This window comes from Stegostoma tigrinum, chromosome 11, assembly GCF_030684315.1.
Source record: "Stegostoma tigrinum isolate sSteTig4 chromosome 11, sSteTig4.hap1, whole genome shotgun sequence".
Taxonomy (NCBI): domain Eukaryota; kingdom Metazoa; phylum Chordata; class Chondrichthyes; order Orectolobiformes; family Stegostomatidae; genus Stegostoma; species Stegostoma tigrinum.
The window spans coordinates 55,481,599-55,506,959 of NC_081364.1; the positions used below are offsets into that span (position 1 = coordinate 55,481,599).

The following is a 25,361-nucleotide window of genomic DNA, read 5'->3' on the forward strand; positions in this document are numbered from 1 at the left end:
ATGATGAACTCTGTTTTCATTTGATACTTACAGTGAGCTGCATCAAGTTTCAATTCCTGACACTGATTATTGCAGGAATTGGTGGGAAAGATAAAAAAAAAACAGAAACACTGAAAGAAGAAGAAAGCTAAAAAAAAAAGCAATAAATAGATAGAGAATGAAAGAAAGAAAGGACTGTTAAAAAACATTGAACTCTTTCATGAGAGCGCATAAAATCTAAGTGCCAAGTAGTTGTGCTGAAATACGCAATCATTCTCAAAGAGCAACAAGAATTTTTCCTAATGTGTACCTTGGAATAATTGGTTTCACATGTGCCAAAAGAAGCTTTTTTTTTGAAAAAAAAAGTTTAACAACACACATGAAAGCTAAATGGATCCACAAGTATCTTATTTCTTTCATACCTTAATTTGAAGCCAAATTTCACTAATTACTCACATATTCATTTCTCTCTTGGGCCTCTGGTGGCGTTCCATTGGTTGATGCAGGACCATCCCGAGGGTCCCCTTTTGCTGTCTTGCCATTGCTAAATTGTCCCGCGGCTTCATTTTTCTGCTTTGGGTTAGCTTTTTCTTTGGCACTCCCCACCTGGCCTGGCAGTGCCACTTCTCCAACTCCTAGTGACTCATTCTTGTACTTCCTGACAAACTCCTCCATGCTCTTCACCTCACTCTCCGACAAAGCGTGGCATTGGAAAGGGTCCTGGTCATAGACTGGCAGCTGCCTCATCAGTTGCTTACGGCGATAGTAGGCCCCTTCTGTGCCAGCAATTGGCTGCATTTCCTTTGGAATAAGTTCCATATAATGAATTGCCTGGCAAGCAGAGAGAGAGAAAAAGACAGAGAGACAAAGGGAGAAGTGGAAGAAAAAATGATTTGTGAAGTGTAATAACAAACATACGGCTTTAATTCCTGTCAAGTTCAAGCCAGACTTTCATTATAATTTATAATAATAACAACATAACTTGTGCAGAGAGAAGATATTAATTTCATTCACTTCAAACTGAAAAATATAAAGCTCCTTATGCTTTACAAATATTTTCTTTCATATTGTAAAGTTTTACTATAAATGGTAATAAATTATTGCCAATGGTGGTGCATGTATATTACTCATTCTGAAGCATTAATGGAATCCTACAAATATTGTGTTGTTTGGACCATTTCTCTGCTGGTTACACTGTCCACTTTTATTAAATTTAAAATCAGTTCTTATTAAAGCATTGTTATTCAGTTATCACACCAGGTTTATTCTCCAGAACATCACACAGATTAAATTTCTTCCTCTTGAAGACAGTTCTGGAATGCTTTACATGCAATTAGAAGTTCAATGATAAAAAAACAGATTTTACAAGATAATTCTTATTATCATTTTGAACAGACATTGTTTTGGCACCAACCAACACTAGACTGGATACACATGGGCTGCATAAGATTTCAAGGAGGAGTAGAGTAACTGGGCAGGAATTTACTGGTAAAACATCAGGAAATATTTTCTTGGCTGCTGTCCATGCATGTCAAATGGATAGATAAATAACTCAAGTAGAATTCTCACTCCTCCACTCACACTTCAGCTTCCTTGGGAAAGTGGGGTGGGATGTGGCGGGAGAGTAGTGGCTGAGGTACAGCTTTCTATTCTTCTTGCACCTTCTATTCTGCATCTAGATTTCCGAACGTAACAGCATACCCTTCCCAAGTTGCTGGAGTTCATCTCATGGTTAGTGATTGCCTGGGTGTTTGACTAAGTTGGCATTGACACCTAATTAGTAATGGAGACCACAGACTGAGTATTCTAACCATAGTGAACCACGCCACAGATTCCCCATGTCAGCTGCATTGCTCTGCTGGCACAGCATAGGAAGTACTCTTCACACTCCTAGTCTGGATGTTTTGTACTCTTTTGCAGAATACTGCCCCAGGTGTGGGCAGACTATAGTTGCACAAAACACTCAGTCATCATCCTCAGCCCACCAACCAACTGTACACTGAAATCAACACCTGTACTCTTTTTTTTGTTCAGTCCTGGGTATGGCTAGACATCATTTATCACCCATCCCTAGTTGCCCTTGAGAAGATGGTGGTGAACTACCTCCTTAAACTGCTGCAGACCATGTGCTGCAGGTAGACCTGCAATGCCTTTAGAGAGGGAATTCTCGGATTTTGACCTGGTGACACTGAAAGAACGATGATATATTTCCAAGTCAGGATATCGAGTGGCTTGGAAGGGTACTTGCAGGTGATGGAGTTCCCATGTATCTGCTGCCCTTGTCCTTACAGACGAAAGTGATCATGGGTTTGGAAGGTGACATCTAAGGATCTTCAAAGAATTTCTGCAGTGCATCTTGTAGATGGTACATACTGTTGCTACTGAGCATCGCTGGTGGAGGGAGTGGCTGCTTGTGGAAATGGCACCAAACAAGTGGCTGGCATTGTCTTAGATGATGTCAAGCTTCTTGAGTGTTGTTGGAGTTGCATATATCCAGGTAAATGGGGAGCATTCCACCACATCCCTGAGTTGTGCTCTGTCAATGGTGGACAGGCTTTGGGGAATCCGGAGGTGAGTTAATCGCCACAGTATTCCCAGTCTCTGACCTGCTCTGGTATTCGTGTGGCCGGTCCAGTTGGGTTTCTGGTCAATGGTAAACCCCAGGATGTTGACAGTGGGGGATTCAGTGATGGTGTTACCATTGAATGTCAAGTAGCAGTGGTTAGATTGTCTCTTATTGGAGATGGGCTCTAAGGGAGCTGGATCTTTCCACATGTAAATTAAGGGTGACTTGGTGATGGGATACCAGCCTCTGCCGAGTTATTTCAGTGGCACAAGAGCAAAGTTCCTGAAGAAATTCACTCGCAACAAGCATTTCTGGCATCATGCCATTACCAGGAAAAATGTGTGTTCCAGGCACCCCAAGTGACCTGCCTGGGCCAGTGAGTCAACAAGACCAGTTTCACCCATTGGGTGATAAAATGAGGGCGATCAAAGGTGCCCTGGTTCCCATGTCTCTACTAGAGCTTAGGACTTTCTTTAGGCTGGTGAATTATTATGGAAAGTTCATCCATCAACTCCCAAAAAGGGCCTAACTAGGAAATGATCGCATAGCCAAGCCAATCCATAGCTTTCAGGGAAGTGAAGAAAAAGCTATCATCCTGTAAGCTGTTGGCACACCATTATCCCAAGCGAGATCTGGTATTGACATGCGAGGTCTCCCCATACAGCACTGGGATAGTATTAGGTCATAGGTGGCCCATTGGGGTGAAACGCCCAATAGCGTATGCATCTAGGGCTTAGGCTAATGCACAGCATAAGTATGCCCAGACAGAGAAGGAAGGTTTAATGGTCATATCTGGAGTCAGGATGTTCCACCAATGCCTTTACAGACATAAATCTGTTATAACAGTAGAAAACAGGGCCCTGCCTGATCTGTTTAAAGAGGTTGAGGTGGTGCCACCCATAACATCAGGCCAAAGTATTAGAGCCCATTTGCTGCCTAAGGGCGTATAATTACAGGTTGGAACACATTCCAGGAGGCTAAGTAGTGAATGTAGAAATACTGAGCCACCTCCCACTGGCAGATACACCACTGGTGGTATTACCACAGAATGACCTCATAACGTTTTTAAATTTTTCTGGACACGCTTCCAGTCACAGATGTCAATATCAGACTTTGGATGCAGAAAGATCTGTTCATGGCAAAACTGAAACAGCTGGTAGTGATGGGAGAAACCAAAGGGCCATCACAACCAGAACTGAAACCATTTTGAACCCATGGAGACCAGATCACAGCGGTGGACAACATATTATTATGGGGAGGAAGAGGGATTGTTTCAAGCAAACACTGCCGCCAGATACTGACTGAACTCCACCAGGGTCGTCCGAAATGAAGATGTCAACAAGAAGTTACGTCTGATGGCCAAGATTGGCTGCAGATGTAGCCGTGTTATTGGGACAGTGCCCAGAGTGCCAACAAGGGCAAAAATTACCACCTAAAGCTCCCCAACATTTGTTGCAATAGCCGGGTAAACCCTGGGCTCAGTTACTTGTTGGCTATGTAGGTTTTTCCATGGGCTCAGTGTTTTTAGTCATTTGTGGATACTCACTCAAAGTGGCTGGACGTGTACAAAGTTCCTTCATCAAACACAAGGACAACAATAGAAAAGCCGCGAGCATCTTTTGCAATGAACAGACTCCCAGAAGTGTTGGTCATAGGTAACAGACCATTGTTTACCCCAAGGGAATTTGAGTATTTCCCAAAGTTGAAAGGCATTCAACATATCAATACAGCTCCATACCATCTATCATCCAATGGCCTAGTAGATAAACCATTTGAATGCAGGCTTAAACAAACAGCTACAGTGTCACGAGATATTGACTGTCCCAGTTCATATTTGATTCCAGGGCCACCCCTCATGCAACTACAGGGATAGCTCCAGCAGTGACACTATTGGAGAGAAGGCTTCATACCTCATTGGAGTAAAACATGCCCAGCTTGTCCGGGCAAATGGAAAGGTTCTCCCTCTCCATCAAGCACTGAAGAGACCTCGGAATCTGAGATGAACACTGTGGATGTCACTGCCTTATGAAGAGGATGAACTTATTCCAAGATGCTCAAGCGAGCGACTGTATGTTAAATACTGCTGGATTCAAGGCACAGTTAGAGGAACCTGGTCCAGTTCTAGAACACCCCAGAAGGAGCTCCAAGATAAAGAACTGACCTATGTCCTCAGACTCAGAGGAGGTGGGATGTAGCAACTGTAGCAAAGTCAGCTAGGTGGACATCACAGGCTATGAGTTGTCTGATTGGGGCTGTTAATCTGGTTCAATCAAGGAGAGCTGGTTGGCAGATATAAACAGGAGTTTCAAGGGTTCTGTTCACTCTGAGAGTTGGCTCTGAGGGAGCTAGATTAATGTCAAGGGCTTACCTTTTATTTAGACGTGGAATCTTGGGGACAGGATACCGGTCTCAGTGAAGGTATTTCAACAACCATCTTCCTCTGCGCCAGATATGACTCCAACGCAGTGAAGAGTTTTCCCCCAATACCTATTGATTCCAGTTTTGCTAGGGCTCCACACTTGGTCCAATACAGTCTTGATGTCACCTCACCTCTGGAATTCAGCTCTTTCGTCCATGTTTGAACCAGAAGCTGATTGACCCTGGCAGATGCCAAATTGGGTGTCACTAAGCAGGCTATTGCTAAGGGTGTGCTGCTTGATAGCAGTATTGATGATACCTTCCATCACTTTACTGATGATTGAGAGTTGACTGCTAGGGCGGTAATTGGCTGTGTTGGAGTTGTTCCAATTTTTTGTGAATAGAACATAACTGGGCAATTTTCCACATCATTGGGTAGATGCCAATGTTGTAACTGTACTGGAAAAGCTTGGCTACGGGCTTTGTAAGTCCTGGAGCACAGGTTTTCAGTGCTGTTGTTGGAATGCTGTCAAGGCCCATAGCCTTTGCAGTATTCAGGGCCTCAAACAGTTTCTTGATATCACCTGGAGTGAGTTGAATTGGCTGAAGACTGGCATCTGTGGTGCTGGCAACAACTGGAGGAGGCTGAGATAGTTCATCCACATGGCATTTCTGGCTGCCATGATGGTTGCCCTTCCCAGAATCCCACATTATGAAGGCAAGAATGCTGAACGCGATTGACCACATTGAAGCCAACCTGGGCATACTGCTCTTTGAGGACTTTCAGAATCCATTGAATACGAGACTCAAATCAGGCAAACCCTTCTTGTATCTCTGTGATGCTTTGAATTGTATAGATTTTGATGAGAAAGACGAATGGCGTGGTGTGTGATCTGACAGTAGGGTCTTTAGGGTTTGAACTCCCTCGAAAAGTGATCCACATGCAACAGGATCAGCACTCTGTGCAATGACATTCCACCTGCTCCAAATGAAACTCAAAGAGAGCACAGCAAGCAGCAATGACCAGCCTAACCACATTGCAAATGCATCTGGCCACAAAAATATGTACTGTGTAAAGACTGGCTTGTACCTAAAATCGTAACGGTGCAAGATGCCATACTTGAAATGATGACAAAATCAGAAAAAGTTCAAAATCCACTCCTTTTCCCAGGACTCGCTAAGGAGTAACAGAAGGAAAACAATTACAAAGTTTCAGTAAGCCTGCAGATCCTGTTGGGGACCGACGCTCATATTACAGAGACTAACCTTAAATGGGTCTGAGCCATGTAGGTAAGGGAGCTCCCAGATTTGGAAAAGACTGATAAACTTTAGCCTGAGCAATGGTACCTGCATTACAGAAACACAGAAATTGCTGGGAAAACTCAGTAGGTCTGACAACATCTTTGGAGAGAAAGCAGAGTTAATGTTTTAAGTCCAGTTGACCCAATTTCAAACCTGGATCCAATCTGCTTTCTCTCCACAGATGCTGCCAAACCTGCTCAGTTTTCCTCGCAATTTTTGTTTACGTTTCTGATTTCCAGCATCCACAGTTCTTTGTGGGTTTTTTTTAAAACCTGAACTACATCCAGTTTCAACCATATATTTTCCAGAAAGTTTTATAAGGTAGCAAATATAAGCTGAAAACCCAAATGCATTTCCTCCGTTCTGCCACAGTGGGGACATACTTCCGAAAACACCAAGTTAGTACGAAAACAAGCCAAGGATGAAGCTGGAAACCACAAGTATGAAATCATCCAGTCCTAGTTGATTACATCCATAAACTATTACCCAAATATGGGCATTTCTTTGCATCATGCATCCAAAAATGACGAAAACCAGAGACTTTGTAAATAACGTGTGTCATTTATTACCAGTCAGTTTACAGCACATTCAGACAACTGCTGACAGAGGACAGAAGATTAAATGCTCACTGTTGCTAAATTAAAGATGTGATAATGATTGGGAATATCCCAAAGCATGTTCATATTCTGGCCAGAAGCTTTCTGACATCTTGCACTGAAACAACAGCATAATTGTGGCATAATGTAAATTGCCTGCATTAAAGAACAGGGCAATTTGGGCAGGAATGATTTGCACCCATTTTCAACCTCAACTTCATGATCTTGAGCTTTTGCATTAATTGCTTGAACCTTCTGTCAACTTTTCTCGGCTGCTCATTAAAACAGCTTCCTCGTTACCCGTGCAAGAGTGCAGTTTCACACAAATTGTCTGAATTTATGCAATTTTGAAGGGCTGTACACTTACCCACATCCATGGAGAGATCAATGACAGGGGACAGGTTTAAAGTAACTAATAAAACAGCAAAAGTGAGGGAAAAGTTTCATGCAGCAAGTGGTCAGGATCTGGAATGCACTGGCTAAGAGCGTCGTGCGAGCAGGCAGTTTCGATAGAGGTAGTCAAAAACGAATTAGGTGGCTATTTGAAAAAAAGGCAATGGATAAAGTTATGGGCAGCAGGAAGGAGAACATCGCTAAGGGACAAGCACATATGGAGAGTCAGTATAAACGAAGTAGGCTGAATGGTCTCCATTGTGTTGCAACAGTTCTGGGATTCTGATTCATCAATTCTAAATGCAAAGTATAATTTATGGTATGTTGTGCAGTTCTTATTCAGGCATTTTTTTTGGTAGAAGTTTTCTCATTGTGATCCAAAATAACTTGCCTGTATGCTTCTGGGATCATACTGATTTGTGTGCAAAATTGAAAAACTTCCCAACAATCTACTTTCTTCTGGGTGGATTGGGACTGATAAAACTGAGGTTTAAAGAGTCTCTGAAGTAGTCTTAAGCTATAGTGAGGTAGTAGGAACTGCCGATGCTGGAGTCTGAGATAATATGGTGTGGAGCTGGAGGAACACAGCAGGCCAAGCAGCATCACAGCAGCAGGAAAGCTGACGTTTCATAAATGTCTGAAGATGGGTCCCGAAACGTCAGCTTTCCTGTTCCTCTGATGTTGCCTGGCCTGCTGTGTTCCTCCAGCTCTACACCTTGTTATCTTATGCAACAATGTTAGTTTATTCTCAGCTCAAGACAATGCCTTGGTCAAGGAGTTGACGCTCACACTGAATGGCGGCTCAGAAGAGCTAGCCTCTAAATAGCTAACTGCCACTAAAATACCTGATCGTTCTCACTGAAGAGGCTGCAGAATATTTTGGTGGCTAGCACTTCCAACTACTGTCCTCAGCCAACAACAAGCAGCTCTTTAGGAGTGAAGACAGTGTTGATGTAAATTCCAAGCAGTTCATTTATGGGTTCCTCATTTCATCTTCTCCTGCTGCTGGATCTGTAATGAGGATCTCTGAATCACATTGGTGGGACATTTAATTAAGGCTTCATCAACACTTGAGCAATTTTTATTCTGGAAATTCTCCACAGCCCCTACCTAATAATAAGCAACTGCTGTGCTATCCTATGCCACGGAATTCATTGGGAGTATGAGTAAAGGAAATCATGATAGGGATTCCCCGGACAGTCAATCAAAGGAGGACATGAGACAAAACAGAGAAGCACCATGTGTCATTGGAAGCCAATGGATAGCAAGGGTCATGCAAGGACATACACTACACTGGCCAAACAGAATCTCTACACATGTGGATTCCTCAATAGCTTAGCAAAAGAAAGAAAAATTCCAACAAATGGTTAACTAGGAGTGTTAAAGATAGCATCAAATTTAAAGAAAAAGCAAATTATTGTACAAAGGCAGGTGACAGGTCAGAAGATTGGACAGATATATAAAACAAAACAAAGAATGACCAAGAAATTAATAAAGAGGGGAAAAATTAGAGTGTGATGGAAAGCTAATCAGAAATATAAAAACAGATAGTAAGAGTTCTATAAATATTTAAAGAGCTAACAAAGTGAGCATTGGCCTATTAGAAAGACTGGCTGGAGAATTAATAATGGGAAATAAGGATTGATTAGGTCTTTTGCATCAGTCTTCATGATAGAGTACTCAGAAACTTGGTCAGCATGGATGCATTGGACCGAAGGGTCTGTTTCTGTGCTGTATGACTCTATGACTCAGGATCTCATAACGTAGTGATGTGGCACAATGCAGACAGCTGGTTAAACAAAACAACAAGTATGTTGCATTGACTTCTTTCCATTTGCTATGGTTGTCAACGAATGTCAAGTGTGCACTAGATAATATCAAGTGCGAGACACACACATTGCAAAGCAATGTCAACAAACTTTACCCTTGTTCGTGAGCCATTTCACCATCCTACATTGTACAAAGCCCATACACATGGCTGCTGAGGCAATTTGTTATTAATCTGTACTGTATACAAAGAAATGCTGGAGCTTAAATGAGGAAGAAACACAACTGTGTAAGGCTGTAAATAAACATCAGGTCAGCCAACATTTGCTGAAGGGTCCCATTTGAACTTTAAACTTTCTCTTTTATGCCAGGGATGAGAACATAATTAGCTAATATTACAGAAGGAAGATCAATGCTCTACATCTTCCCATTTTTCCTGCATACACGGACACAGAGCCAGGGACATGATAGTCATAACAGACGGGATGTAGATCTTACTAGAATTCTTCAAAATATAGATTATAGGGCCAGCAAGAAATGATTTATAGCTCCTAGTAGTCTGAACTAATAATGAAAACATGTGCAAGCAATTCTCCACAGGCCAAGAACAGGAATGAAAATCTCTTCACACTATCCCCACACAGTATTTAGTTTAATTTGCTTGGCTGAAGAAAAGTCAAACTTCTAGTTTGTTTTTGTTTGAAACGTGCCAGTATTCTACACCCGTCCTCTTGAAGATATGAATCCAGGAATACCAGATGCTTGTTGCAGAGGCATCTTTTATGCATGAGTTTTAACAGCAAGTAGCAGCAGGTTAGTTAAATCTGCTGTTCATCACAGCATGGTTGATCCTTTCCACACTCAAACTCTGCACTCTAGCACCGTCACTTAAATAGCGATGAGGAGTAAAATCCCTGATCTGAACTTAATGGGTAGCGAGAAATACAACAACACTGTTGCTACTCCTGCTATGATCAGCACAACCAACACTACTTCTCTTTCAGGAACATTAATGAATCTTCTGTGGCATGACGAGTTCAAATCGCATGCCGTATTCCAGCAACAGGAATGTCAAAACACAGAACACAATGACATCGTCCTCTCAGATGGAGCAGTTTCTGAACTGGGCGTTAGGTCCTTTTAAATGAAGTAATTTTAATTCTCATCAATCTGTAGTTACATTAGAGGCTAATTCCTGTTCCCAGGGAGGCTCACAGACTTGTAAATATCCAGTTTCCAAAATGACCACCTTTCTGCCTATGTTCTGACTTTTTGAAAAACATTCAGAGACGAGGGGGCTGATTCCATTTTTCTGTAAGAAACCAGAATAAGTTGCTAATATACACAGGAAAGGGATAAAGAACAGAACATTTGAAATGGATTTGGAGATCGAAATAGACAAGTTCTGACCATGAGACAAACTGTGTTGTTAAATTTTGTAAGCGATGTGTCTTTTAAGAAATGACACGGCCAATTGGATTAGGAAACTTGATAGTCTTGCAAGGTCTAAAATGTACCACTTTGAAATAAATAGAAAACATTGAATGGGTTGGCCGCTTTGAACGTGTGCATATAGATGCTTGTAAAATACATTGTGCACCTTGCTACCCCATCTCCTGGTTTACAAGGGGGCAGTGGAGGCATCAGATGACCTATCATTCCCAGGACTAATGAGACCCTTTTGTGACCATTAAATATTTTTATTGGTTGAAGGTGGAGCCCTGACCAGTTCTATTAAGTGGACTGTGTGTCCCAGGTTGGACGGTTGGGAACAATGTTTGATTTAGGGGTTTTCCTGTGATCATCAGAGGCACACACCATATACCTGCCCAAAAAAACATTATATACTCTCATTTAACTGTATCCTAGCTGGTCTCACCAGATTGCTCCCACACCCAACATTTATATCTTCTTCATTGGGGCTTGTCTCCAAGCCAGATTATGCTACTACCCAAAACTTATCTTCAGATGATCTCTGCAACCTTTTTCAGTGGCTACCTGTGGACCCGATTAAGGCCACTGGTTGAAGTTGATGCTACGGATAGGAACGTCCTTCCAGTTAGGGGTAGAAGTCTCAGTCTGAGTCAATTAATGACCAATCGAGCGTTAAATGTCAGAGACTGGGGTCAGGGGTGAGTTCATGTTATGGGGTGTCAGGGAGAGGAGATGGCAGGGAATATGGCGCCATTTAAAATCCAGCCCCGTGACCTGCAATTGCTGCAGCTAAGTGGATCGTTCCCAGTAGATGGTGGCATGTTAGTTAGCCAGTATATTTCTTTTTGTTGACTCAAGGGATGGGGGCATTACTGGCCCAGCCAGCAATTATTGTTGCATAGATTTGTAAATTAAGCAACTGGTTGCTTTTCTGAAAGGAAAGGGTTAATTCTGAGAATAAAAAGTGATCAGTGTCAAATCTAGAGGTGCCTGCATGAACTAGGTTGGAGTGGGAACTGGTAAGATGAAAATTAATAAATAATCTGAAAACATTGGTGTTATTTGTCAGCTGTAATTATCAGGTCATTTGCACAGTACTCTCCAGGAGTAAAAAAGAGCAAATTCTCATTGATTATTGACACAATCTTCTGCAATTTCCCAGTCGCACTGGTAGTAGGGTCATCAAGACTGACGAAATGCAGTTATTGGAGGCTTCATCACATGGCTTTCTCCCTCTGAGCTCCTGCTTCAGTAGTCCATCACATTTATCCTCACTTACTGCAGCTTTTGAAAAGTGTTTCCCATTACCAAATTGAAAGATTCTTGACTGTCCATCAAGTGGCCTTTTTCCACATCTTTCAATACTTTTGCAATTTGTCAACAGAAATGTCAGAAGAAAATGTAAAAAAACTTTTTCAAAAATGCAATCCTTCAAGTTCTCGACACAGAGAGGTGATGGTCTAGTGGTATTATCGTTAGACCCTTAAGCCATATACTCAGCTAACAGCTGGGTTCAAATCCTGCCACGGCAGATGGTGGAATCTGGATCTGATAAAAATTTGGAATTAAGATTCAAATGGTAATTATGAATCGATTGTTGGTAAATACCATCTGGTTCACCTTTGTCCTTTAGGAAAGAAAACTGCCATTCTTGTCTGGCCTACATGTGAGACCAGACCCATAGCAACATGCTTGACTCTTCAAAACCTGATGGGCAATAAATGCTGCCAAGCCAGTGGCACTCATCCTAAGAAATAATAAAAGAAAATTCCACATTGATCCTAGAGACTAGGCAACACTGCACTTTTAATAATTCTCAAGGAAATGTCATTGTGCATATCTTCTTCCTATCTAACCTCCCTTGGGAAATCTCGTTGCTTCTTATGAAATAAAATATCGTCTTATGCTTGGGCATCTGGGATAGTGAACCAGAAAATGAACCATCAAGGATGTTAGAGTTCACACAGGAAATAGCTTGAGATGTTAGCTTGTATATATTTTTTTAAACTTTTAAAGAAAATAAAACCATACAACACTATGACGGACAAGCATTCTTGGTCAAGCTAAATATTAAAATTATTTATATTTAAAGACAATACAGAGAAATGCAGATCAGGTAACAATAAACTACTTAACATTCACAGAGATAATGGGAACTGCAGATGCTGGAGAATCCAAGATAATAAAATGTGAGGCTGGATGAACACAGCAGACCAAGCAGCATCTCAGGAGCACAAAAGCTGATGTTTTGGGCCTAGACCCTTCTTCAGAGAGGGGGATGGGGTGAGGGTTCTGGAATAAATACGGAGAGAGGGGGAGGCAGACTGAAGATGGAGAGAAAAGAAGATAGGTGGAGAGGAGAGTATAGGTGGGGAGGTAGGGAGGGGATAGGTCAGTCCAGGGAAGACGGACAGGTCAAGGAGGCGGGATGAGGTTAGTAGGTAGGAAATAGAGGTGCGGCTTGAGGTGGGAGGAAGGGATGGGTGAGAGGAAGAACAGGTAAGAGAGGCGGAGACAGGCTGGGCTGGTTTTGGGATGCGGCGGGGGAAGGGGAGATTTTGAAGCTTGTGAAGTCCATATTGATACCATTGGGCTGCAGGGTTCCCAAGCGGAATATGAGTTGCTGTTCCTGCAACCTTCGGGTAGCATTGTTGTGGCATTGCTGGAGGCGAACCATATAACTCCTCTTCCCATTCTTTAGGCGACATGCCCATCATGGGCCTCCTGCAGTGCCACAATGATGCCACCCGAAGGTTGCAGGAACAGCAACTCATATTCCGCTTGGGAACCCTGTAGCCCAATGGTATCAATGTGGACTTCACAAGCTTCAAAATCTCCCCTTCCCGCACCGCATCCCAAAACCAGCCCAGTTCGTCCCCTCCCCCCACTGCATCACACAACCAGCCCAGCTCGTCACCTCCCCCCAGTGCATCCCAAAACCAGCCCAGCCTGTCTCGGCCTCCCTAACCTGTTCTTCCTCTCACCCATCCCTTCCTCCCACCTCAAGCTGCACCTCCATCTCCTACCTACTAACCTCATCCCACCTCCTTGACCTGTCCGTCTTCCCTGGACTGACCTATCTCCTCTCTACCTCCCCACCTGTACTCTCCTCTCCGTCTTCGGTCCGCCTCCACCTCTCTCCCTATTTATTCCAGAACCCTCTCCCCATCCCCCTCTCTGATGAAGGGTCTGGGCCCGAAATGTCAGCTTTTGTGCTTCTGAGATGCTGCTTCGCCTGCTGTGTTCATCCAGCTTCACACTTTGTTATCTTAACCTTCACAGATACAAGATTAGGGTCCAATTTCATAAATCATTATGAGATTCCAAGAGTCGATTTATCAGAATTCTTTACAAATATGGTTTTAATTTGTTAAGACACTGGCCATGTCACAGCATCCTCCAGTTAATAATACTTTTGAAGTGGAGTCCACGTTATAAAGTAGGAAACACCACCAATTTGGACACAACTAAATCCCACAGACTTCAAATGATAATGGCAGAAGATCTGTATTTGTGACTCTGATTGAGGGACAAATATTGATCAGAAATCACCCTTCATTGAAATAGCACCATCAAAACTTTTACATCCACCTGAGGGCAGCCAGGGCCTTAGTTCAACATCTGAAAGATGACAAGAGTGTCCTGCACTGCTGTGATGGCCACAATCTTTATGCTGAAGTCCTGGGATCTTATGGTTCAGAGGGAGAGTCTACCAACCTAATTACCATTATTTAAGTTTAGGATACAGTTCTGATCTCTAAGTATCATGGAGTTCTGACTCACTGAGGGAATGTGGACTAAAACATTTGCCCTGCATACAAGCTTTCGAACTGACCAAAAGCTATTTCACATTTTGTGAGGAGGCCTAAAAGGAAACTGCTTGAAAATCGAATTGTAGCCAAAAGCTGCAATTGGCCGGCAGCAATGACTATGTCCCCCAGATAGAGAATCCTCGAAAGGGAAAAACCATCACAAACAAACGATTAGGAGTGCTCGCTTGCTTTCTTTGGCACACACAGCATAAGAATTATCCATGTTTTGAGTCGACAGGACTGTGCATGATCATTTAGAGTGGGAGGCCTGTCATACACCAAGCCTCACTTGCATCTCGGCAAGGTATTGTTTGGTTACAATGATCAGGGTGTACCTGTGAAACTGAAGTATAATGTTTTGCATGCGTTCGCAGCCATCAGCTGATCCACAGTCAAAGGTTTTTGTTGAGATAGGGGGCATGCTGATTACCGGCCATTGCTCAGTTTATCGTAGGTTGCGGTAGGCCTAGAGGGGTTTTGAGTGAGTGTGAGCCCTCTCTAAACAATCTGCTGCTATGATCACATTGCTCGCTCTTCAGGGGTGGTCCTGTTTATTTCATAGCTGCTCTCTCAATATCCAGAGGTTACTTTAACTATTCAGTCCCTCATTAACAGGGCTGGGAGCTGTGACTCTCCCCTAACTTGAACAAGAGCTCACAAGAGCTCATCGGATTTCAAACCAGTTAAATTTGCACTCCAAGCAGCAGTGTTAAGTTGCCTGGGAGGTTCTGACAATGGAGTTCATTTGAAAGTCTCTGTTGTGTTGCTTGGCTTAGATGAGTTTAAAAAAATCTGTTTCCTATAATCTGAAACAAGACAGATTGTCAGGGTGGTTACATAAGGTTCATGCTGATACTGACAAAAGACTTACTTTACTGTGCACTTTGATCATTTGATACATTGAGGATACGCAGCCCCTTCCGAAGGTTATTAATCAGGCTAAATGAAATGCAAGTACCACTGCAGCGATCCTGCTAATTCTTGTAACAAGCACAGTTATCACTGCAGAAATACGTAAAAGGCCAATCACCAAGAGATTCATGGTGGCTGCTCAGTTTCTGATGTTTTGAAAGGGTCAAGGGAAGCTGCAGGAAAACTTCCACCAATTAGACTTCAAATGCATCTCTCCCGCGGTGAAGGGAAGTGAAAGCAGGCCAACTTCACACGATCACACACCTCACGGTTCAAACCGTTACAAGGTGAGCTGTGAAGCTGCTCTAATGGCTGGGAGGGCAAGGTTAGTAATGCTCAAAACAATCATGAATGTTCTGAGATGCTTCTTTGTGGATCTTGTGCTTTAAACTATAGCTTGTAAAAGGTTTTTGTAAAATCAATGATCTTAATACTGTCCCAGTTCAGGAAGAAATCCTCAGGCATCTCAACATAAAGTGATAATTTATGGCTTGTGGCATTATCAAAACATTTCTACTAGACTAGACAAATGTTTTGGATTGTATGGCATTTATCAGCAGAGGTCAGAAAACCACACATCTTACTAGTGCATTGTTAGCTTATTTCACCCAGAAGAAGTGGTTGAACCAGTTCAGACAGCCTCAAAATCCCTTGAGCGAAAGGACATAAACTGGGGGTTCATTTCTAATTGGTGTTCTTTGAGCTCTCCTGCTAAGTAAAATTATAGACATTAAAAAAAGAACGTGGATTGAATAATAGGAACTGCAGCAGAGAGTTTGATAGCACCTTTCAAGCCCATGACTTTCATCATCTAAAAGGATAAAGCAGATAAATGGAAACACCACTGCCTGCGAGCTTCCTCTAAGACATACACTATCCTGATTTATAACAATGTTGCTGTTTCTTCACTGTTGCTGGATCAAAATTCTGGTTACCCTTTCCCAACAGCACTGGAAGGAGTTCAAGATGGCAGATCACCACACTACGTTTTGTCGAACAAATATGATAGGCAGAAGCTGTTTGCCTTGCCAACAGCATCCACACCTCAGGTATATATATATATATTCAAAAATCAAGTCCTGGTCAGTCTGAATCTCAATTACCGAGCACAGTGGCTCAGTGATTAGCATTGCTGCCTCATAGCGCCAGGACCTGGGGTTTGATTCCAGCCTTGGACAACTGTCTGTGTGGAGTTTGCACATTGTCCCTGAGTCTGGTCGGGTTTCCTCCCCCAGTCCAAAGATGTGCAGGTTAGGCCATACTAAATTGCCCTAAGTGTTCAGGGACATGTAGCTTAGGTGGGTTATAGGGGGATGAGTCTGGGTGGGATGCTCCAAGCGTTGGTGTGGGCTTGTTGGGCTGAAGGGACTGTCTCCACACTGTAGGGATTCAGTGATGCATAAATTCATGTTGGAAGTCAATCAGTCCTAGGTGTTCCCTACCTAGGTTTCTCACTCTCAAGCTGAACGCTAATTTCTAAAACATCATGATCACTATTTTTCAGGGGATTTTTTTTACTCTGAGATCATTTATTAAGCCTCCCTTATTACACATTACCAGATTTAAAGAAGATGAAAAAATCCTTAGGGAATGCAAAAACATGATGTCTGTCTCCTCTGTTTTGCAATTGCAAAGTCAGTAACACAAAGGTGAAATTATTGACCTATGCTGTAAGTGGTATTGACACTGCTGCTTTGTTCTAGCATTGGGGCTGGCACCAAGGTTTGTGAACCAAAAGGGACTCAACTGTTAACAAGTTGCTACTGGGCTCATGGAAATGAGACTGCTGTGGATGACAAGGGCCACATCCCAACTAAAAATGACAGTTGGAACCTGATTAGCTGAACAGCTTGTGGGTATAAGCAATATTAGAACATAGAACATAGAACATAGAACAGTACAGCACAGAACAGGCCCTTCAGCCCACAATGTTGTGCCGACCATTGATCCTCATGGATGCACCCTCAAATTTCTGTGACCATATGCATGTCCAGCAGTCTCTTAAATGACCCCAATGACCTTGCTTCCACAACTGCTGCTGGCAACGCATTCCATGCTCTCACAACTCTCTGCGTAAAGAACCTGCCTCTGACATCCCCTCTATACTTTCCACCAACCAGCTTAAAACTATGACCCCTCGTGCTAGCCATTTCTGCCCTGGGAAATAGTCTCTGGCTATCGACTCTATCTATGCCTCTCATTATCTTGTATACCTCAATTAGGTCCCCTCTCCTCCTCCTTTTCTCCAATGAAAAGAGACCGAGCTCAGTCAACCTCTCTTCATAAGATAAGCCCTCCAGTCCAGGCAGCATCCTGGTAAACCTCCTCTGAACCCTCTCCAAAGCATCCACATCTTTCCTATAATAGGGCGCCCAGAACTGGACGCAGTATTCCAATATTGTCAGAAGCTTCTGGACCTCTGGAAGGAAGTAAAAGGAACCAGAAAAGCTTTAGAAGGGCAAGTCCTGGAAAACAAAAGAATCTCTTAGAAAACCCTGTGGACAGAGGCCATTGAACTGTTTCCCATGGTTTTTCTCTCCATCCATAACACCAAACCTTTTTTGGCTGTATGTGCCTGTCTGCATGTCCACATAAGGGAAGTTCCATAAGGGAGTTAGAGTTTTAACAAGTCTACGTCAACAGTTTACAGATTGTTTTTATCTGTAGCTAGAACTTATTTATTTGTATTAAATAGTAATTCTTCTAAGTATAGAAACCTGGTCTGTGTTTCCTGTTCGCCTCAGTTTAAGCAGATAGGTAATTTGGTATTTTTGTGTACTTTGCTACAATCTATTCACTTTTGAGAACACTTTGTTAATAGTGGGGCGTGATTTCCAGTGGACTATCTCAGTGAGGCAAGGTATTTCACAATGACAGGTGTCAACCCAACTGTCTCCTTCTCTTTTTGAGTAAAGGAATTATAATGGCAGTTTCCAGTCTTCCAGCACTTTTCCAAAATCTAAGGATTCTTGAAGGATTACTATCAGTTCATCCATTATCTCTGCAGTTAGTTTCTTTACTAATCTGGGAAGCATCCCATCAGGTACAGGGACTTATCAGCTTTTATCCTTTACTAGTTTTTTTTCTCTCTGGTAATAGCTGCTATATTAATTTCCTCTCCCACTCTTGATTATTTGGTACTTTCAGATTACAATTAGATGTCTTTTATCATCAAGGCTGATGCAATATTTTTGTTCAACTTCACTTCCAACCCCTAGTTCCGTACTGTTATTATTTACCCAGCTTCATTCTCTAAGTGATTCATGATCACTTTTACAATTCTCTTCCTTTTTATATATTTAAAATAAGCTCTTGCTACCTGTCCTGAAATCAGTTGCAAGTTTACCCTCAAAGTTAATTTTTGCTGTTTTTGGTTAAGTTTTGTTGGCTTTCAAACTTTCCCAATGCTATGGTTTATCCCTAATCTTTGCCATGTTGTATAATGTTTTTCTTACTATTCTGTCCTTAACTTCTCTGGTCACTTATGGTTGGTTAATCCCCTTCCTAGAATCTTTCTTCCTCATTGGCATATTTATTTGTTGTATGTCATGAATATTTTTGTAAACATCTGCCATTGTTCCTCAACTATCTTTGTTGCTACACTCCTGACCCAGCCAACTCTAGCCATATTTGCCCCTGCTTCTTTGTAATAACCCTTATTTATGTTTACTACAGTTGTTTCCTACCAAAGTTTCTCAGTCTCAATCCAAATGCTAACTTCTACCATGTTATGATCACTGCTTTTGAGGGGACCTTGCACTGAGATAACTTATTAAACTTCCCTAATTATATCTTACTAGATTCAAACGAGACCTGAATATCCTTTGGGAATACAAAAAAAAATGTGATGTCTGTCTTATGTTTTGCAATTGCAATTGGTGTGAGGCACAGAAAAATCTGTCTGATCAATTAAGGCAAGGCAAATAAACAAACAAATAGTATCAAAATACAATAGTTCTTGGAAGTCTGAAATAAAAATACAGAAAATGGGAAAAACTGAGCAGATCTGGCAGTATGTATGTGGAGACAAACAGAGTTAATATTGCGAGTCCAGGTGACTTCTTTAGGAGAAAAATCATATCAGACTTGAAATATTAACTCTGTTTCTCTTTCTACAGATACTGCCAGACCTGTGGAGTTCAATCAAGCAAAACTGAATACTGTCTAATCTAAAAAAGATCACAGTGCTCAAAGGTTAATGCTCAAGTATATGCCAATAAGTTAAACAAGAAAACAATTCAGCCAAAAGATATAATGCACTTGAATAATGCAATTATGCAATGGTGCTGTCACTAATAGTTCAATCTCATGGCTATGTAACCATTGAACGTTTAGTCAGGCATTACATTTTTGGACTAAAGAATCATGACTGCCTTAGGTGAGACGGAGCACTGAAACAGGAAGTTTGTAGTTCTAATATCCCAAAGGAAATCATTCTAATATTATTAGGCAACGTGGTTCACAACCACACCTCCCCAGTGATAGAAATAATTGACAAACACTTGCAGCAGAAAAACGGTTCCCAGCAAATATATATGTTGCTCAACTGAATGCCAGTGTGACCTTCAACAGTCCAAAAGTCAGGATCAATTATCATTCCATAAACAGTGCACTGATTTCATTCAGAGTTTAACTATTGATGTTTAATGACTGTTATAACTACCTGCTGTTCACTACAACCTCAAACATGTACTGATGCTTTATTATTGAATTCTGCCTGCTAAGACTCTGTCATAGAAGTAGTATGGAACATAAGGAGGCTATTTGTCACCCATCAAGTTTGATTTGGCTCTTCTTCAGAACAATTTAGTTAGTTCATTTTCTTTCTTTATAGATCCTTGACTTTTCTCCCTCGAGTATTCATCCAATCTACAGTTGAAGGGTACTAGCTGGCAACGCTCTCCAAATCCTACCTACTCATTGCATAAAATATTGATTTTTCCTCCTGCCGCTTATAGTTCTTGCGAACCATCTTAAATTCATGCCCTTTGACTATTAATTTCTCAGTCATGGAAAACAGTTTCTTTAGATTTAGTCCCTCTTCATTATGTTAAATACCTCTATGAAAGCTTGCCTTGATCATCTCCACTTGAAGGAAAACAATTCTAACTAGACCAGTCTATCCCATCCCAAATACCTGAACCAGAAATAAATTTCCCCTTCCTCCCCCTCCAAAGCCATCATGTCCTTCCTAAAGTGTTGTGCTCAGAATTATGCATAATATTCCAGCTTGAATATCTGACAGTGAGCTTGTTCTAGCAGCCTCTGGTTTAGCTGTGCTGGCTACCTGGGAAGGTATTACCTTAGTCACAATATCTCCAATTTTAAAGTATGAAGCTTGTGCTCCATGAAATTAACCCAAAGATGTTGAATCCAATAGCATCACTGTGACATAGTCATCAAAAAGGATCTTATTTTCCTTTTTTAGATCTCCAATTTCCCTGTTCAAAAGAACAAGTTAAAACTGGGAACCATTGCGAAGGAGACCAAAACTGAAAGTGTGAAAAAAAGCCTCATTTTATGTGCATTCAAACAGAGTTAATGCTCAGTTCCATATCAAATTAGTTTTTCATGAAAAGAAATGCATCTTGATAGCAGACACAAGGTGATGCAACCATTTGTATAGTAATGGCGTGCATGGATATGGGGAGAAACCAGAAGATTGGCACCAGATAGTTGAGCTGATGCAGGCACGATGGGCCAAATAGCCTCCTTCTACAGAGTAATAATTGTGTGTGTGCGCTACCAAAACCATCCTGTTCTCAGTTACTCTAGAAAAGTTAAAAGAGCTGCTGCCCTTCTTGTTGCATAACAGATCAAAATCTTACATTTAAACTGAACAGCTGACACACCATGAGATAGCAAGGGCTGCAGATGCTGGAATCAGAACAACACAGTATGGAGCTGGAGGAAGACAGCAGGTCAAGCAGCATCAGAGGAGCAGGAAAGTTGACACACCGTGTTCATTACTGCAGCATCCAGTCCACTTTCTCCAAAACGTATGCAGCCTTAAATTTAAGTTTCAACATTCAATTGCAAATAATTAATTACACCAGTGATGTCAAGTAATTTACATAGCTCAGTTCTCAGCTGTTATCAACTGTTCTCTTCCCTTTTCAGCCTCCCTCTCCCAAACTTTGCAGCTATCCCCTTCTTGGCCGCACCTTTCAGCTTCAAACGTAGGGCCATCCCTGACTTAACAATTCATTAAGCTAATCTGTTCTCCATACCTAAGCTATAGAATGATTGCAGATGATCTAGCAATGGACAAGCAGCTCAACCCAAACTGTGCTAACCCAAGCAAAAAGAGTAAAGACCTGTGGGACCCATGCCTGATTTTCCACTTTCTGCACCAAGGTTTCTGGGTCAGTTCACAAGAACTACAAGTGGCTGAGTCTAGGAAAGGAACTTGGAACCATTAGGTTTGGATGTGTCCACTATACATACTCTTCAATATTCAGGTACAATCATGCTTGGTTCTGAGAACATTTCCTCACACACAGTTGAATCCCTGCATTTGAATACCTGCTCTCACCTCGTTTTAATAACTTAACATCAAGAGTACTATGAACTGAGCTGAGTTTTGGGTTCAAGTCACACTCCAAGACAAAGCCGACTCTCCACTTTAATAGTGACTGACGGGTTGCTGCGCTGTTGGAAGTGCCTGTGTTCTCAGACAGAATTAAATATCCCACAATGCCATTTTGAAGTGGAGAGTTATCATGTTATGCTCTCAATATTTATATATATTCGCAACATTCCTCATTCAATAAGAACATATTATTTTGTCATTGTTATTGTGCTGTTTGTGTAATGCTTGCTTTGTGTAAATTGTCTGTCCTGCTTCCCATTTGAAAACAGTTACCACTAGTTTATCAGCTATAAAATTTCCTGAGGTTGTGCAAGTCACTATATAAATGCAAAACTTTTTCATATTCTAGATTTTCACTTCCTCTGTATTCTTCTCCAGCTCCAGAATCTTCTGAAGTATCCATGCTCATCTATTGGTAGCTTTGAGCACATCTCCAACTTTATTAGCTCCAACACTAACAGCTATGCCTTCTGTTGCCTAAAACCAAGCTCTGGAATATCCTGCCAACACTTCTCCAAGCTATCTCTTTTGCTCATATCAACTAAAATCCTCTTCTGGGGTTTTTGAGATTATTCTTTGCTTTACAGTACTCCTGAAAATCCATTGCTGATTGTCGGAAAAAAACCCATCTGGCTCACTACTGTCCTCTAGGGAAGGAAACTGCCATCCTTACCTGGTCTGGCCTACATGTAACTCCAAACCCACAGCAATTTGGATATTTCATAACTGCCCTCTGGGAAATTAGGGATGGACAATAAATGCTAGCCAGACACCCTCAGCCCGTAAATGAATAAAAAACAAAAGAAACGCTATGAATGCTTCATTCTATTAAAAGGTGCTTTATAAACGCAAGTTGCTGTTTATGAACATTTATGGCTTGCAAAACAATACTCGTGATTTGTATGAAAGCCACAGCATACAGATTTAGGTAAAAGAAAACAGGTATTATACACTGATTTTTTTAATGTAAATTTAGCTAGTTGCTTCACACTTACAAAATAATTCCCTTTTCTTGCATTTTGTTTACCCTCCTTCCCATAAGAGACTATTATTATAGTGTCCTAATACTTTTGGTAAGGCAAGCTTGTGAAAACACATGTCAGCTCTCCTGAGTGAATCAGCTTACCAGTTTCTGGGTCAGACCTGGTGGGGCCCACTCATATGTGACTGTGTCAAAAGTTGGATCTTTCTTTGTTACATTGGGATTGGTAATAATCATTCTGTTCCTCTTATAAATGCGGACTCCATCTCCTCCCTTCACCCGCGCAGTCAGATTGGAATAGTTGGAGTCAGCCAAAAGACGGCCGATTTTCCGATCATCCTCAGCATCAGAGTGCAGGCTGTGATCCTCTTGGTTGCATTTGCATGACTTGCATATCTTCCTGCATCAAAAGCAAGCAAAGTAACATTAGATAGAGTTCATCTGTCTATACAGGAATGACCATTATCTGGTGGAATCAGTCAGGTTCCAGAATTCAAAGTATCATTGCTTATTTGAGCCTTAGCACATCTGATGAAAAACCTGCACTTTGTGGAAGTCCCCGTCTGTATTTTGAAACACAAACTGTAGAGAAGTGAGATAATAAAGTGTGAAGCTGGATGAACACAGCAGGCCAAGCAGCATCTCAGGAGCACAAAAGCTGACGTTTCGGGCCTAGATCCTTCATCAGAGAGGGGGATGGGGAGAGGGTTCTGGAATAAATAGGGAGAGAGGGGGAGGGCGACTGAAGATAGAGAGAAAAATCCGCCTCCCCCTCTCTCCCTATTTATTCCAGAACTCTCTCCCCATCCCCCCTCTCTGATGAAGGGTCTAGGCCCGAAACGTCAGCTTTTGTGCTCCTGAGATGTTGCTTGGCCTGCTGTGTTCATCCAGCTCCACAATTTGTTATGTCAGATTATCCAGCATCTGTAGTTCCCATTACCACTGTAGAGAAGTGCTTTAGTATCTGTATCACAAGTCACTATCTAATGGGACTGGGTGGTGCAACATCCAAGAACATAATCTTAGTAACATCTGGGGAGTCAACTGTAGTTCAGGCTATTGAAATGAGCAATGAGATATTTCCCTCCCGCTTGATATGCAGAGTCACAAGTTAAACAAGAATTGGCACATGCTTTATCCACTGTGCTGTAGGAAAGAGCCTACAAAGGAAGCCTATGAAAGGAAAGATAAAACCTTCTTTTATAATTAGGCAAGAAATGGTGTCATTCGTCTGTTAACACCGCCGAGGCTCAAGAACAGAAAGTTCGAGCACTGCATTGTTGTATGTTCTGTATAGGGCACACACCTGAAGTTACAACTGAAAGCAACAATTGTATCGACACAGGGTCAGACTTGCATTGTGCCTCTGCGTGACTGTTATGTGCATGCTGTTCAATGCATCCACAGATATGAGAAAATGAGAAGGCTATATAATAGAAATAGAGAGCCCTTTTCTAACATCACCCTCAGCACCATGGTCGAATTGGCAGTTTTCTTCTCTCTCCTCGTTTCAAGGTGGAACTCTCTTCTAAACTTGCCTGGTGGCTCTATTGGTGGCACTGTATCCTCCCGACCGAATTACTGACAGGGACTGGTTACTTTCCAGTTTCATTTTACACTCTTCATTTCCAAATCCAAATCAATGGTTTCTCCTCTCACCCATCCTCAAACCTAGTGCCCCGGTCCTCACCAATCTGAAGCTGCAACTCTTGTTTCTCACCTCCCTCCAAGCTCATTCTAGATCAGCCTCACACACCTTCCCATTACCAGTTCCGTCTCCCCTTACCTGATCCCCGCTATGAAGGACTCTAGCCACTGCATACTGTTGGTTAGCATTACAAATTTTGGGAGGAATACTTTGGCAGGTTCTGGAACTACATTAGACCCTAATAACCCACAGATGAGACAGCAATATGAGAACAAGAGGACATAAGATAACAAAGCGTGGAGCTGGATGAACACAACAGGCCAAGCAGCCTCTCAGGAGCACAAAAGCTGACATTTTGGGCCTAGACCCTTCATCAGAGTCTTTGTTATCTTGGATTCTCCAGCATCTGCAATTCCCATTATCTCTGAGAACTAAGAGGGCTCAGGCAGGGAATGAAGGGTGGATGAGAAAACCAACTACAGCACAGAGGGCATTCAAGCAAGGGGCAGCATAAAGAAATGCAGTTGCAGAAGAGGATGGTGAAATTTGGGGGTTAGACATTCCTGTCCGCAGCCAAGAACAGCAATCCTGAAGGATGTGTTGCCTGTCAGGTGACAGGGATACAGCCACTTCTCCACAGTGAGAGAGAAGCATGCAGTGGAAGGGGAAGTGTTCCATTTGCTGTGGCCCATATGGACATTTTATTACATGCGTGGGGCTAAACAAAGCGGGTTGCCCGTGGGCTGAGCAGCAAAGGGCTAAATTAAAAAGCAGAATGCGAATGGCTAACAGAATCTGAATAACTACTCAAGTCACAAGACTGTTGGCATGGAGTGATAATGGGAACTGTAGATGCTGGAGAATCCAAGATAATAAAATGTGAGGCTGGATGAACACAGCAGGCCCAGGAGCTCCTGAGATGCTGTGTTCATCCAGCCTCACATTTTATTATGTTGGCATGGAGTAATTCGGATCAGAATGCTGAATACATGACTCAGACTGGTGTGGAAGAAATGGGTT

General features: G+C 42.1%; 1 protein-coding gene across 2 annotated transcripts in view; it reads right to left on the reverse strand.

The window, feature by feature from the left end:
* lmcd1 (LIM and cysteine-rich domains 1) overlaps positions 1 to 25,361 on the reverse strand; it is a 65,327-nt gene that overhangs the window by 18,572 nt on the left and 21,394 nt on the right. For both annotated transcript variants that reach the window (XM_048548153.2, XM_048548154.2), the window contains exons 3-4: positions 22,838 to 23,093; positions 436 to 810 (exon numbers count right to left, since the gene is read on the reverse strand). In XM_048548153.2, the coding sequence (XP_048404110.2) occupies positions 436 to 810; positions 22,838 to 23,093 (631 nt within the window). The remainder of the gene's footprint in view (positions 1 to 435; positions 811 to 22,837; positions 23,094 to 25,361) is intronic.